The sequence below is a fragment of the Copadichromis virginalis genome, linkage group LG7 (genome assembly GCF_057382275.1).
Source record: "Copadichromis virginalis isolate Kocher_CV1m ecotype Utaka linkage group LG7, C_Virginalis_male_GT1.1, whole genome shotgun sequence".
In the NCBI taxonomy this organism is placed as follows: Eukaryota; Metazoa; Chordata; class Actinopteri; order Cichliformes; family Cichlidae; genus Copadichromis; species Copadichromis virginalis.
In genome coordinates this window covers 8,514,678-8,531,428 of record NC_140624.1, presented here as the reverse complement: position 1 = coordinate 8,531,428, position 16,751 = coordinate 8,514,678, and the positions used below count along the sequence as shown (strand labels likewise).

General features: G+C 40.5%; 2 protein-coding genes across 3 annotated transcripts; one reads left to right on the top strand and one right to left on the bottom strand.

Moving 5' to 3' along the window:
- Positions 1–35: 35 nt before the first annotated feature.
- On the top strand, positions 36–12,102 carry nr1h4 (nuclear receptor subfamily 1, group H, member 4). Of its 2 annotated transcripts, XM_085461492.1 has the most exons (10): positions 36–251; positions 950–1,130; positions 3,689–4,066; positions 7,225–7,365; positions 8,266–8,408; positions 8,512–8,610; positions 8,861–8,960; positions 9,112–9,258; positions 10,917–11,030; positions 11,150–12,102. In XM_085461492.1, exons 2-10 carry the CDS (start codon positions 1,034–1,036, stop codon positions 11,386–11,388), a joined length of 1,458 nt encoding a protein of 485 aa, XP_085317618.1. In that variant the 5' UTR covers positions 36–251; positions 950–1,033; the 3' UTR covers positions 11,389–12,102. The 2 variants fall into 2 exon arrangements, with proteins under 2 accessions (XP_085317618.1, XP_085317619.1); XM_085461493.1 differs by lacking the exons at positions 36–251; positions 950–1,130 and adding an exon at positions 2,363–2,555.
- Positions 12,103–12,870: 768 nt separating this feature from the next.
- On the bottom strand, positions 12,871–15,383 carry c1qtnf13 (C1q and TNF related 13). Its single transcript, XM_085465207.1, has 2 exons — positions 15,353–15,383; positions 12,871–14,175 (listed from the first exon to the last, which is right to left on the bottom strand). The coding sequence occupies exons 1-2, from the start codon at positions 15,381–15,383 to the stop codon at positions 13,121–13,123; spliced, it is 1,086 nt and encodes a 361-aa protein (XP_085321333.1). The 3' UTR covers positions 12,871–13,120.
- Between the last annotated feature and the right edge of the window lie 1,368 nt (positions 15,384–16,751).

Below are 16,751 nucleotides of genomic sequence, written 5' to 3'. Positions count from 1 at the left end.
TTTGGCTTGGATAGGGAGGAGGGTTAATTAATAACCACCCTCCATTTCTCCCTGACCCCAACTTAGTCACACATGGTCTCAATGATGTCCAGGCACCAGCAGCTTAATGTTCATTAGAAAGTATTGATGGAGTTGTAGCTCACAGCGTGGATATTCCCCCCTCCCAAACCAAAAAAAGAAAAAGAAAAGAAAAAGTCACAGGAAGGAAAAATTCAGCAAGAAGGAACTCAACCTCAGCTGCCAAAGAGAAGGTAAGAATTGTGAGCTTGAGAACGAACATAAATCTAATTTACTGGTGACTTATTATTAAGGCTGTGGTGTGGCATTGTTTGAAGATTTGGTTGAAGTGTGGGCAGCGGGTTTCTGAATTCTTGTGGGTAGCTTTAGACTCAAGGGAAATTACACCTAGTTAATTAAAAATGTGGCTGGTGAGGTCTATAAAAGTCATGTCTCACATGGGAACATATTTTGTCCCTAGCAGCAGAAAGCCCTCTGACACATTTGAGAACTGGTATTAAGATATTGTACGCGATGCTTTCAATCTCCTCAGCTGTCCAGATTTTAATATAAGATTTAATAAGCAGTGCTGTTTGCTAACAGGTGAGGCCTCCATATATGTTCAGTGAAATCAAATTAACAGAGACAATGATCTTGTCATACTAATGACACAGTCTTACATGAATCTGTAACGGGACAGGCAATAACAGAAAGAAAGAACAGACCTCTTTCCATGACTTGGTCTTTCTGCGGCAGTCTGGTCATCTGACCTTCATCCTCCACCTCTCTGTAGGGAAGCACCGAACATCTCTTCCCAGCGTGGGAGAGACTTGTCAGGTGCAATGATGTGGAGACTCCCAAGATGATTTTTAATTCCAGCGGGGCGCAGACGTCTAAGGGACTTGCGTTGCTTCATCTCGGTTGACAAATCACTTTTTCATGCTTGTTACAGAGCTCCCCAAATTCAAAGCGTGTGACTGCTTTCCAGCCCAGTCCAACCTGTGTTTTCTGAGGCGGTGACAGACAACGCTCCTGAATGAATGAGTGGATGGGCCCCGACATCAATGTGGTGGGACCACTGCAGCTCCCACCCAACGATGAATTCTCCATCTTAGAGAGTTCCCACTTTTATGGTAAGTTTACAGAAAGACAAAATCAAAACTGAGCAAGTGACAACATTCTTTGCAATTATAATCAGTACAAGCATGGGGAAATCATCGCTGCATTTAACTTGTACTAGTGTTTAGAACAATAAAACAAGAAACCATATATAAAAGATGGTTGTAGCCACCCTGGCATCACCCATGCATGGGTCTGTGAACTATTTTGAAGCTTGAAATTGTTGCAGGTTTGATTTTAGGAGCTACAAGTGATCAAGTTTGTATGAGAGGAGGGCAGTGCTGAATTCCAGTTCTAACAGTAGAAAGATTAATTGGCAGGCTGCATTGACAGAATCATTGAGTGCAGTTCAAAGACGGGGATCCCTGCTAATTAGTGCTAAGTAACAAGAGAAATAGTAGGATATCACTCAAGCTAAGTTCTAGTAAAGACAACGTTGGAATAAATACACATTAATAGATGAGTCATGCATGCACCATAAAAACCCAGTCTTAGCCTTAACCTTCACCCTACTCTTTAGCACATTTTTAGAACAGAAGTTTCTGTACAGGTTTTTATGTACAGATGAAGGAGCCATGAGCGCAGACAGTACAAACACAACCATGAGTATCAGTGAACTGATTTAACCAAAGCGAAGCTCTCAGCCACTAGTCAGGGTTTCAGCAAGAACTGAATATTAGACCATTTGCAAAGATATAATTTATTGATGATTTATTACTAATTCACAGTGACCTGTAAACAAACAGATACGTTTAATAGTTTGAGGCTACTTTGTGGCATTTTTCTGTCACAATAGTCAGTTATCTGCCAGTGACTAAGGGTCTGTAACAACTCTGAGTGAGTGGCAGCAGAACGCCAATCTTCCACTAACAAGCTGAACAAAATTATTTTTTAAAGTAAAAAGTACACTCTGCACATCTGCTATCGCCTACTTTAGAAATCAGATCTTAATTTTGAATGAAAATATCAACTAACAATAGGTGACTCTCATCCAGCACCTGTAAAGCATTTATGGATGCTCAAATTCCTCCGAACAATTGCATGACCATCTGACCTGTCCACAAATTCAAGCTCACTGAACAGTAGCAGTCAGCTTGTACCTGTATCCACATCTGGAAATGACTTCTGATATCAGCTGGCTACTTGCAGTGTGAAGAAATGTGACTATGTGGTTAATAAGTAGCTGTGACAACCTTTGCTCTTTCTGGGATTACTCAAGCAAGTGCCAAGTTGCTACAGTAGGTACTGTACTCAGATCTTTTGGGAAAAGCACGCCGATCGAAAGGAAGAAATTGAAGATGACTGTTTTGGTTAATAAAAGGAAAGATAGACTTGAACAGAGCACAGCTGGACAGTGTGGATCAGAGAGCAAAGTTTCAAAATAATCTGTGTGTTTGGGCTCACGGAAATGGCCATGGTCCAGACTAAGTCTTCAAGAGGTCAGTGTTACATTATACTATACTGATATTCTGCTAGTATTAGGTGGTCTGATGGCTTTAAAAGCAAAATTTAACATTTCACAGTCACTTTAGTCAAGAGATGATTGCATTGTGTTGTCTTGTCAATAGTCATCCCTGATAAGTTGTATATGAAGGTTATAAAATTCATCAGTATGTAATAATGAACCAAAAGTACGATCCTGTTAACATTCTTCGACTGGATATCACTTGCAAATGTGTAATTTTGTTCGTTGTGCTGTTAAATCTAATTCTAAAGGCCACAATGTCCTCCGTGTAAGCAGGTTGTTAATCATTTATGGGTTTATAGTTTATAGTTATAAGAAAGTAGTTAAACCTTCAACTTTGTTTAACCGTCACGGTTTACAATTCTTGGAAGCAGAGTTTTGATTTTTGGATTTCTATACGACGGTTTATTTGATATTCTTTTCTTGGATTTTAGCTTGTAGCTTTATCTTGATGTATATACTTTTGTATTTTGAGCCTTCAGTTCTTCATCCGCTCCCTAACTTATTTAGTTACGTTGTTGCCTCAGTATTTTCTGTTTACTCTCCCGTGCCAGTTCCTCTGTGTCAAATTTATTTATGGTAAATGGCCTTATGTGTCTGTGTTTCTCTCCTTAGGTGTTGTTCCTACTTCCTGTTTTATTGTATTGTATTTTTTTTTTTTTTACAATAGTTGCCTCTTGTATCATGTGTCTGCTTCTACTTCCCTCTCCTGGCTGATTATCTCAATCTGTTCACGTCCCCTGATTGTCCTCCGTGTCTGTGCTTATCTTTTGTTACTGGTCCCCTCACTCGTATGCCTAGACCCCTTCGGGGGGGACGTAACACATGTAATCTGTTGGTCGTCCCGGTGTTACTGTCATGTAAGAGTCTACTAATTCTCTATGGTTGGAATTTTTTTTTACCTTGCCTTTAGTAAAGCTAGTTTAAAGGCAGGAGTCAACCGTTGCAAAGCTTTTCTTTTAATATTTTAACACTTTGACACTTTAGCTTTTCAAGGAACTTTATTATTCAAGTAACTTGTTCATATTAAAACTGCAACAACTGTACTGCGTCTCTGATTACATTTGACTAAGATGAAGCCACATGTCATTTCTCTTCTTCTCTTAGATATCCTCACAGATCAAGGCAGCCCTCTCCTGCAGGATCCTGACATCTTACCCTTCACCAGCTATCCCAGCATGCAGTATCAATTCATGGAGCCAACAGTGTCTTCCACTCCATACTATTCCACTCAGAACTACTACCCACAGTATAATGGAGACGAATGGTATTCACACACAGGGATATATGAACTGAGGAAAGGACCCCTCGAGGGCAGCTATGAGGCGGAGATGGAGGAGGGCTCCTCTGTTGTGCCGGCTGTGTGCAAGAGAAGCCGGCACCTGTCACAAGCTGGAAGGGTTAAAGGGGAGGAACTGTGTGTTGTATGTGGAGACAAGGCCTCTGGATACCACTATAATGCTCTCACTTGTGAGGGATGTAAAGGTGAGACGTAGAACAGGAAACAGCAGTGTGATCCTTAACTGTAACTGTTACTCTAAATAGCCTGTCTTCTTTACAGTGTAATGATAAGAGCAATTGGTGGAGCTGAAAGACACTAGCAATTTAGGGATTTTCTAAATGTGGTGACTTATCAAGGATGACATGGGTGGGCCTCGTGGGAAATGAAAAACTTTGATAGAATAAAAACAGGGTTGAATACAGTGGAGAATAAAGCAATAAAATCCTTTACTTTAGTGAAAGCACAGACATCCTAAAAAATAATACGTAACCAGGGTGACATCATCAGTTGGTAAATGGTAAAATGGTAAATGGCCTGTATTTGTATAGGGCTTTACTAGTCCCCAAGGACCCCAAAGCGCTTTACACATCCAGTCATCCACCCATTCACACACACATTCACACACTGGTGATGGCAAGCTACATTGTAGCCACAGCCACCCTGGGTCGCACTGACAGAGGCGTTGGTCCGCGATGTCCTGTTACAAAGGCCTAAGCAGAGCAATTTCAATGTCATGGCCTCGGTGACTCAAACCGGATGTCATGAGTAAGGGGTGGGAACTGATGGAATCTGCATACTCATATGGGAGCGACCTGGTAATGAAAAGGTTGGCTTATCCTAAAGCATATTGTGGTTGATTAATCTTCTATTGAAATTGAGACCATAAACTAATGATAAAATTACCAGCTTTTCAATACAGTCATGTTTCTTATTGTACCTGGAGGAGTTGCCCCTGCTAGCCATTAGAAAGAAGTAAAGGTACTTCTGCAGTGGCTTCACAATGCTTTAGTGCAGGGGTGTCAAACATAAGAACAGCAACACGAACAAGAATATCTCCACTTTAAAAAAATCTTTTACAATGTTTTCATCTAAGACTGACTGTGTCTAGGATGCAACTGCATAATAACGAGCTGAATGACATTTGCCCCAAATTCCAACATCATGTTATTGTGTTTAGCTGTTGACTTTAAGGGGTCTAACCATGATGACGATGTGTTTAAATCTACAGTTCAAACAAATGGAGAAGAGAAAACATGCTTTTACAATCTTGTTAATTCCAGATGTCTTCAACAGTTTGAAATGCCTGTGTAAGCGGCTCCAATGCTGGACCTGATACCTTACTCAGTTCCTGTAAAAACTGTTTTTTAAATCTGTTATCCTTTACAGCTGCTGTACACTGAGAACAAAATACCATTTATTTCGTATTTAATAACCCTTCAGGGACAGGAGGTTAACTACGCAATCATACACTGAAGGGTTTGAAGCTGATTTTAAGGTAACAAAAAACAATAAAATTAGGCAATCTTACAGTAAGAGCAAGGACTTTACAACTCTTTTTGTCCCTTTTACAAATCATTAACTTGGGGATGAACTGCTGAAGGCCACCACTCTGCTGTCACCATGTCTTTATGACGCTGTTGATTTGGTGTGGATCCTGCCAAACAACAGGGTGAAACGATATAAGTGTAATTCCACACTGTGAAGTGGGACAATGCCAGGAGTGTGGCTGCTGACCTGTCCTGCCATTTGACTGAGAATAGGCTCAGGTCTACCTGGTACTGCCACCAGATTGGGTTCCTTCTCAGCTTTCGGCTGTACAATGCACGAGCAACCTGAGCTCAGTTACTCTACTGCATGCCATTGTGCTTAATGATGTCAGAATGTCTGCTAACTGTTCCACGGTTATTCTGAGCGTGTGTGTGAGTGTGTGTGAGTGCATGTCAGTACTCCGGGTATAACTTATTAGTGTGGTGTTTGGATTAAACCCAGTTGGGTTCAATATACAACTAAATTAGAACAGTTAGTGAAGCAGTAACTCGAGTTTTTTCCGAGTATAGTAACACTATCATTTATAGAAAGCTGGAATCTGGAGCTGATCCTTTATTTACTTTCTAAGTACCAATACCACAAAAAAACAAAACAAAAGTATTCAGCATAAGCAAAAGTAATGACACACACATTATGACATTGACATTTATGTTTAAAATAACATAACTTATGTCACGACCTGATACAGAAGCTGTAACATAACTTTTATTTTTTTCATTTTTGCCAGTCAGAGTAACAAACACCACAGCATTCGTCTCTCCATTCACTTCAGTTCATCTCAGTTCAGTTGCGTTCTACTTGTATAGCGCCAAATCACTACAACAATAAAGTGCTTTAAATTGCAATACAGAGAAAACTCTGACAATCAGAAGACCTCCTCTGAGCAAGAGCTTGGTGACAGTGGGAAGGAAAATTTTCCTTTTAACAGTAAGAAACTTCCGGGAGAACCAAGCTCAGCGAGGGACAGCCATCTGACAAGACTGGTTGGGGATAAGGGGAGGGAGACAGGACAAAAGACGCACTGTGGAAGAGAGCCAGAGATTAATAACTCACACAATTTATCGATGCAGATTATGGAAGCTTTGTTTCTGCCAGTGGAAAAAAAATGCCAGTCAGAACTTGTTGGGTTAATCAAGAATCTGAGTTAGGTATGTCAAAATTCTGAACAAACTCTAAGTTATGAGATAATTACCTGAAATTTTCAGTCATGGATGATTTTTTTCTCCTGTAATTTAAACGAGCTTCCAAGATTTCTAATAGCTCTTAGTTAAAATACATTTTTTGCCTTTATCTAGCCTCTCCTTTCTTTCCGTGAGTTGCTAAATGTTCACAGTCTAAATGACACTGTAAAGGATTAAGATAACACAAAAATAACTTTAAGGAATGATAATTGTTTAATCAGCTCTTTTTTAGGCTTATGTAGTATAAAGGTAGATTCTGAACATTCAGTTCAACTGATATAGTGCAAATTTACAACATCCATCACCTCAAGGAGCTTTATATTACAATGATGATAACGATATTAAAAAAAAACCCCAACAATTACATGACGCCCTATGAGCAAGCACTTGGTGACAGTAGGAAGGAAAAACTTCCTTTTTAACAGGAAAAAAAAAGCTCTCCAGCACAACCAGGCTTAGACAGGTGCATTGATCCACCACGACCTTTCAGGGTGAGGTTGGGGGTTTAGGAACGTTGTGTCAAATTCCCTAAAAATCCAGTAATTAACTGGCAAACACTCATGTGCGCATTAAAGATCATAACATATCGGCGTCCCTTGTTGTTAATACATTTTTATTTCTACCACGTTCAGGTTTCTTCAGACGGAGCATCACCAAAAACGCTGTGTACAAATGCAAGAGTGGCGGAAACTGTGAGATGGACATGTACATGCGCCGGAAATGCCAGGAGTGCCGGCTGAGAAAGTGCAAGGAGATGGGCATGCTGGCAGAATGTGAGTATCGCTGCATTCGAGGATGCTGAAACAGGGATTATTTTTTTAAAGAGCGTTAACGTGTTCCCACAGTAACATCTACTTATTATGATTAAGAGAGACTGCTAAATATAAGTGTACATTTTCCATTCTGACATGGGCTGTTGGATTTTAATGGGGGATTACATGTCAGTACATATCACACAGTACAAACATCTGTTTATCTGTTTAAGCTGCATTAAAAAAAATAAGAACATGACACATTTGCTAAAGTGATTTTTGCCTTAAGTTGATGTTTCTCAGTTGTCTCTATAGTTTCAAATGCTGAGCTTACCTCAAACTGAAGGCAAAATCTGTAAATAGGAGCACCCACTTTTCTGAAACTGGGTATTGGAGGATTATTGGGGTCTATTATAGAGCTGTCAGCTGAAAAGAGAAGAATGAGAGGCTGGACTCCTGTTGCTCATAAATAGTACAGAGAAGATGTGATGAATAATGCAGGGTGAAAGTCATTCACGACTCTCTATCTGCTGCCTCAACAAGAGACTAGTGAGTTAGATTTTTGATCAAAATGTGAGAAGACAGATGGTTACTGAGAACGCTTCTCTTCTCAGCACTATCTTAAGTGTAAACTTATTATGCAATTGATCAGAGAAATCTAAAGTAGAGGCAGTTGCAGTGTTTTGGGGAAGGAATAAGGTAGAAAAGGAATCACATTTAGTAGAGTGCAGTTCACATTATGATGTGATGTTAAAATAGTAAACAGCAAGAGTTGCAGTAATCTGCCTGCTTGTTGCACATAGATAGTAATTAGTTTGACCAAAGCCATCATAGATGAAAATAAACATTCAGCACTGCCGCTGCATTAAAAACCTGCAAGGTATTTAACACGCAAAGTGAATCCTTCGTCGCTACTGACAGGCCTGCTGACAGAGATCCAGTGTAAATCTAAAAGGCTGCGGAAGAACACCAAGGCCTCCCCAGGACAGTCGACTGGGGATGAGACGGAGGGGCCAGAGAATGTCGACAACAAGCAGGTCACCTCCACCACCAGACTGTCAAAGGTAACCTCAACATCTGCAGATGTCCTCAGAGCTCGCTGATGCTCTCAAACAGGCACAGAAGACGTCAATGATGGGCTGTTTTTGATTTTCTCTTTAAATCCAGGAAAAAGTTGAACTCACCAAAGAGCAGCAGGCACTCATGAAACTCATCGTGGATGCTTATAACAAACATCAGATTCCTCAAGATTTTGCTAAAAAGCTGGTACGAAACAGAAATATTGATATTAAATAACCAGGCGAACAGTGCTGATAAAAACTGGCTGCTGGGAATGCAGCTAAAAAAATAAAACCTGTATGCACAGACATCAGACAAGCAGCACCAGCTTGTTGGGTGAAATAATGTTTGCATGACTACATGCCGCCGAGACTGTTTTATTCGTTTGCTTTGTGGAGTTTTTGCTGTTTGCTCCCTCTTCCCTCTGATCTGTTTTTCCCGCTGTTTTTTCCTCAAGCTACAAGAACAGTACAGCGCAGATGAAAACTTTCTTCTACTGACAGAAGTGGCAACAAGTCAAGTTCAAGTTTTGGTGGAGTTTACAAAAAGTATTCCAGGTAATTCTTTTTTCTTTTTACCAATCCTGTGGAGCACACTGCAGTGTTATCTTAAGGTCATGGACAGAGGCATGACAGATGCTGGGAGAGTACGTAAAGTAAAAACACAGTATCTTGCCTGTTGTAATGACAAGTGTTATGACTGTCATAGGGTTTCTGTCTCTGGATCACGAAGATCAGATTGCTCTGCTGAAGGGTTCAGCTGTGGAAGCCACATATCTGCGCTCAGCTCAGGTTTTCAGCAAAAAGATGCCCACTGGATACGCGCAACTTTTAGAGGAGAGGATACGGAAGAGTGGTGAGTCTACAGCAGCACCTATAAATGTGTCGGTGCAGATATTCAGCAGTTATAGCAGATGCAGGTTTTTATGTGTGCAGCTCTTGCTTCATGACCTTCAGCAGTCTTGGTCTTCTGCAGCCAAGCAGCTAAGTCTTTCAGGTCCTTGATTAATATTTGATCTGTGTCGGTTACATATGCTGACCTGTTGATCTCTGGCTGGGTATAGATTACGCATGAGCACACACCTTCACTGGCTATTGTTTCACTCCGTTCGGCGCTACATGTGCATCCATGCTTGCAGATTAAAGGAGAGGGGCTTTTCTGGGATTGATTTATTACAGCGCATGAGTTTCTTCTGCTGTTTTAATCCAAACCTATAGATTTTTGCTCACGTCCCCTGTGTTGTCCCCTTTAAAAGAAAAAATCATTTATATTAATGTGGGGTGTCATTATGTCAACCAGGTTGGACAGTTAGACAGACAGCAGCGGTGATGGCAGGCGTGTGTGCGCATCACTGGGTCCCTCAGTGCTGCTGTGGTGTGAATAGTGCCTATAAGAGATATTCACAGTAAAGGCCAGTCTGGGAGAATAAGTGGTCAAAGCTGTCTGAGGAGGCCATTGTTTCTTATCAAAACATCAGAAGTGCTATTGTCCACTTCTCTCCCTCTGAGCCCCGCTGGCATTTCTGAAAGCTCGATAATGTGCCCGAGCAGACAGGCACCCTCTGCTAGCTGAAGAGCTTTAATATCAGGAAATGCTGCCAACGTGCAAGAGCATACTAAACAAAAACTTTTAAATAATATAGAGAGTAGTTTGAAATATGTATATGAAATATGTTTATTCATATAGGCTGGAGCCTATCCCAGCTACCATAGGGCAAGAGGCGGGGCACACTGTGGACAGGTCACCAAGCTGACACAGGGCTAGGATAAGGATAAGATCTATGATTAACTGCAAATAATTGTGTCGTAATTTCTGATGGCTTCACATACTGAATACAATTCACTCATAAAAAACTCTTTCTTCGCTCTCTCCTTTGCCTCGCTTCTCTCACACCTTCATCCACCTCCTCCCCACTCTTCTCACCACAATGCAGCAGAGCACATCCACCTCATACCCTGTATATGTGATTTTGATTTAACTTTGAGAGACTCCAGTCTTTGATCATATTAGCTGTAAAAGCTTAAAACTGAATGTATTTTACATGAAAAACTTTACAGCATCTTTTAAATAAATAAAATGAATAGTATAATACAACGTTATAGATTATCCTGGTCAAAGTACAGGCTGTTACATAAAACAGGCCGTCTCTGTGCATCTTAAAACTATAAAACCTCGCCAGCTTTCAGCAGCATCGACAATCCTTTATTATCCATCAAGTTAGTGCACAGACTAACATTGTCTGCATAGAGCTGCAGATCAAAGACTTTTTATTATTAATTTGGGAAGGTCAGTTTACTGTGTTTAGAGCACTTCCAGTCAGTATAAACATGTTTATTGGCTCTTCCACAACATGAACAACAACAACAACAGAAATTGAATTACTCTAAGTAATTAAACCAAAGCTTAAGAGATGGCTTCTTACTTTGAGGACTTGTTTATTTACTATTCATTGACTTTATATATAAAACTTTCTATTTTATTAGAAAAAAATATGTTGCTTTCTTTTTCTGCAGGTATATCACAAGACTTCATTACACCCATGTTCAACTTTTACAAAAGCATCAGCGAACTCCACATGGCACAGGAGGAACAAGCTCTCCTTACTGCCGTAACCATCCTGACACCAGGTGAGCCCCCCCAAAAATAGTGTTAACGGCATTGACGGCATTGTTTCCTAAAGTAATATTTGATTCAAATTTTGATTTCTGTGAAGATGATGATCACTATCCACTCTATTCCTCTCCAGATCGGCCTTATGTCAAAGATCAGCAGGCTGTTGAGAGACTTCAGGAGCCCATGCTGGATGTGCTGAGGAAGCTGTGCGCCCTGCAGCATCCGCAGGAGCCGCAGTACTTCGCTCGTCTCCTGGGCCGTCTGACAGAGCTGAGAACGCTCAACCACTTCCACGCGGAGATGCTCACATCCTGGAGAACGGATGACCACAAATTTACCCCGCTGCTCTGTGAGATCTGGGATGTGCAGTGACGGGCCAGGACGAGAGAAGAAGGCGGTAACACAGGGGTGATAATGTGGACATTAACTTACAAGACAACATCATAGCTCAAACATACAGTCCTTTCCCAGCCTCTGTTGTGAAGCCATGACATTGGCATTAGTCATGTAGTGATTGGTTTAGAGTGCTGCTTGTGCCTTTCTCATGGATTACTCTATTATTTTTAACCATTCACAGACAAAGAGGCTCCTGTTCAAATATTGTGATTTGGCCAACCTTTTTTTTTTTTTACTGTGTATATCATGCAAAACTTTGATTAGTCAAACAAGTACAAACACTGGAAAGCCACGGTGTGCTCCTAAGAAGTGGAAGGCTTAGATTAAGTGTGATAATGGGTGAATCCTACGATCTGCCTGAATAAATATTTTCAAGAAAAAAAGGGTTTACCTGGAAATAGTTTTTATAATAGTTAGTCACAACATCTGGGATGCAGTTATTCAATAAAGAGTAAGCAAAACCAAAAAACAAACAAACATTGTCACCTTTTCTGCTTGATCATATTTGTATAATCTTTCACTTTTACATCTTCCAGAAACATTGACTTTTTATTCCTTATTTATGCCTGTAGGTAGCCACCTGGCCAAACAAAGGCGTCTCAATTAGAGGGCCGTGACTGAGGGATTTTTTTTTTTTTTTGCATGTTTTAACCAATTTTCTAATTGCCAATAAAGATTATTTAAGATAAATGTTTGGCTCTTTTTCTCTTTCTGGTGGTAATGGTGCTGTGAATTAGAAGCTTTAAGAGCTTAAGTAGAAATGGCAACATTTAGGGATTCATGTTTGGAAAGAGATTTATCAGATGTTGAGTCCCGTGTTATAATATGTTATAAAAATCCTTAATTAAATGGTAAATGGCCTGTATTTGTATAGGGCTTAATCCCTAAGGACCCAAAAGCACTATACACTACATTCAGTCATCCACACACTGGTGATGGCAAGCTACATTGTAGCCACAGCTGCCCTGGGGCACAATGACAGAGGCGAGGCTGCCGGACACTGGTGCCACCGGGCCCTCTGACCACCACCACAAGTGTCTTGGTGAAGGACACGACGATGGAAACTGTCGGAGCCGGGTCTCGAACCGGCAACCTTCCGATTACAAGACGAAATGCCAACTCTTGAGCCAATATCGCCCCGTGTCTAATCTCTAGGTTTATCTTAGGTTTATTTTCATCCACAAACCAGCATTTGTTTGATTTAGAAGAAAAAAAAAAGAACATATGTAAAACTCATTTAAGGAAATTTATTTATCATTTTCCCAAAATGCACACAAATCATTTAATCAGATCTTTCTACAAATAAAAGTTAAATAACTTTAACATGGTGCAACTCTAAGTCTACATTTTGTAGTACATAAATTCGAATAAACTTTACATCATTTACAACGTTTTTTTTGTCATGCAATGTTCACTTTTTTAAAATGAAAATTCTCAGATAGTTGTATCTGTGCACCTAAACCCAAACTGTATCACAGATTTTCTAAGAGAACATTGCACTTAGCTGTATCATAGCACCATCTGGTGGCAACAAATGTTACCTTTTGGAATAACACTGTTTAATAAAAACAAACAAAATGTTACAAAAAGAAAGAGCGAGAGGAATCTGTTAAACTATGCTGACCACAGTTTAAATATTCTACCTGACTCATTGACGTGGAGATAAACTGCAGGCTGGGAACAAAAAACAGCTACAACCTTAAGACATTTATAGGTGACCTCTGTCCTCCTGGCTGGTGGCAGGTGTTTCTGTATCTGGATAAACCATGAAGCCTGAGAACGTGGTGTACCTGCCCTGGTTGCTGTAAACAGCAAAGCGCTCATCCTGTTGACTGTACAGCCACACGCTGTCGCCCCTGCTGAGAGACAGCAACAAACTCTGACTCTGCATTTCCCTTCTCTTTGATGTGTCATCATCAAACACCATCGCCTGCACCTCACCCTTCCCGGTCATCAGCTTCACTGAAACAGCCCTACGAGGGTGTTTCCCCACAGTGAAGGCGAAGAAGTAGACCCCTGGGAAGTGGCAGGTGAAGCGGCCAGAGGTTTTGTTGAAATGGCCCCCTATGTTGACATATTCTACATCAAAGGTGATTGGTGGCTTTTCTTGTGTCCAGCTGCTGTGACCCATGAGGGTTGATGTCCGTGCTACTGAGAAGGCAGACCGCGGCTGCTCTCTCTGGCCTCTGACCTGAGGTGGACAGTTTGGGTAGGGTAGAGCAGGTGTAGACAAGTGGTTGCTGATGTAGCTGGTTGCCATGGCATCAGGATAGACCAGGTAACCTGAGAAGGTGATGTAAGGCCCAGCGTTGCTGTACAAAGCATACTGGGGGCTAGGCTGCAAGCGCAACCACACTATGTCCATTTTCTTCAAACCGATCATAAGACTTTGGCTCTGAACTTTTCTCCCTTTCTTGCGGAAGTCGTCATAAGCTATAGCCTGCACCTCCTCTCCGTTCTTCACCAGGATGACAGAAAGCATTTTTTTGGGAAATTTCCCCACAGAGAAGGAGAAATAGTAAGCCCCGGGGATGCGACAGCGGAAGTGGCCAGTGTCTGGATTGAAATCCCGTCCGATGTTGACCACGAGCCTGTTGAAGGTCACTGCCTTCTGCTTGCCTCCCACCACGCTACTGGTTTGCGTGGCAGAGAAAGCAGAGAGGAGACCTGTTGGCGCGGGAGGAGCATAAAGGGGAGAAGCTGCTCCAAAGCAGTTGATGAGGAGGAACAAACATAGCACGTAGCAGTGTGTGCTCCACTGATCTGAAAACAAGACAGAAATACCTGTGAAATTACATAATGAGATATCAGTCACTCAAAGCACAGGTACGTATATACCTGTGGTGTATATATTGTTTCTGTTGGAGGGAACCAATGAATTTCACCTTTAAGATATCATGCTAACCAAGTTATAGCTTCATATTACATATTATTATAAATTTTGGTTACATTTTAAATCCAAATCACTTTCTTTAAGTTTTCTAAGGGCTCTATGAGTGCTTCTCTAAGATACCTAGACTAAAAATCAGTGTTTAACTGAACTGCTCACAGCACATATCTATATCCATCAGGTAAAGCTTTAAAGGTCACTTAAAACCAAAAGGCTGGCAGCAAAGTGAAGTACACTTCATTTAGGCCTGGGAAGTATGGCTGCTCTCTGTTAACATAAATCTTTCTACTTGAATTAAGCCCTCGGTGTGAGCAACAGCCCCTGTAATATGGCTGGTATTGTCTGTTCTCTCTGTGCACTGACGGAAGGGCTGCATTAGGTGCTGGTTCATCTGTTCCTCTGTGCCTTGAACAATGGAAAATTTCAAATGGCTGTGGAGGTGAAGCAGAACAAAATGCTAAAAGATATGAGAGCAAAACAATTTAGGAAACGTCATTTTATAAGTGCACAGGTTGACATAAATCAGCTATTATTATTACCATATTATCATGAATATAAAAAAAATGTTTTTTACAAGCATAACTTATTAAATTTTACCGTCACACACATTTGTGAGCACAAACCTACACAGACAGAAATTTATGATCCTAAAATTTCTAATCCTTCACAAAATCTAATACTGTGTACGTACATGCATAAAAAATACATTTTAAATACTACAAGGTCAGATCTGTCTGATGATAGTTAAATATGTAACTCTGAGCACGAGCTGTCTTAACCAAATCCAAAAACTCTTGCTATCTAGTTGAAATTAAGTTTTCAAAACCTAATTTAACCATTTAAAACAATCTTGCATTTGTTGCATTATTTAAAGTAAGTACTTACATTTATATAGCAGTAACACAGAGTGTAAATACATACAAAATACATAAACTAAGTCACAGAAATACATTTATGACAAACGGCATAATAAAAAAAAGAACTCACACTCATTCAAACACAGTGCTTGCATTAAAACGTAATCTATCCATAAGAGACATAAAAACGCACCTGTGGAGCTACAATGGGGCAGAAACCGCATGGTGAAAGTTGTCGCACTGCTAATGTCCACATTATAGGCCTGACACCCAAAGGGGAAAAGCTTTTGTCCATTCGGATATGAGAGGAGGAGGAGGAGCTCCAAACCCCCTCCAATATATTCTTCTTATTCATCCATGAGACAAAAAATATCCCAAAATTCAACAGGACTCTGCAGGTTTATTGGACCTTGGAGATGTTCAGTCTAAGAAATGCGCTGAGTTGTCTAACACTGGGAAAGACAACATCAGGCACTGTGGTAACCTCTGAACAACTTCTGCTTCAGGAACAAGCACAGCTGGGAAGCACATGTAGACACACACCCAGGACACCGGGTGTTTAAGCTGCTGCCGTCTGGCAGGAGGTTCAGGCTGCTGAGGTCCCGAACAAATAGACTCAAGGACAGCTTTTACAACAGGGCAATAGCCCTGATCAATGTAAATAGCTGACCTGACTGGATACCTCCCTGGACTTTTTAGGGGGAGGTAACAATGTTTAAAACGATAACAATAATATTTATATTTATAACAAGGTGCAATAATAATTAATGTGCAATAATAACAGTGTGCAATACACATACACTTATTCTTCTTTTTTATACTAAGTTAATATACTGTGTTGTGTTGTTTGTTACGTTGTGATGTGTCATATCGTGTCGTGTTGTGTTATATGTAGTGCCGACGTAGGACAGTTTTTCCAATTTCATTGTACTACTGTACTATGTATGACTGTGCAATGACAATAAAGAGTTATCTTATCTTATCTTATCTTATCTTATGTAGAAAAAAAGGTGTTGCCAAATGACAAAAAAACAGCCATGTTGATTTTAATAGTAACTATTCTACTACAGCTTCTGCAGTGCAAAAAATACTGATGCTGCCAGTGCTACCCCTCAGCCTCCTAGTAGATGCACATGGTATACATTTGAAAATCCAGGTGACTTCCTTCTTGAGACACACACACTAATCTGCTTCTGTCCCCTCCAATATGAACATGCATGCTGACTTTTGAACTGTGGTGCTGATAACAAGGCAGTTGGTCACTGCTCACTTTATTACATGATGATTATTGTTTATGAGTTTGATAAAGTAATTTTTATTTCTCATTTTTATTAGCCCGAACTGATTTCTGGGTCAAAGTAAGATGTCAACCATCCAAAGACATGCAGCTTGTGGAGATAGGTTAATTGGATAATCCAAATTGGTGTGAAGGTGCGAGTGAATGTGAGTGCGAATGGTTCAGAATCAGAATAAATAATTTCCCCCAGGGATCAATAAAGTATTCTGATTCTGATTCTGATATATATTAACAGCTTTAATCTCTACTCCTCTTATGAAATTAAGTTGATGCTATACTATTGCACTGTATGTTA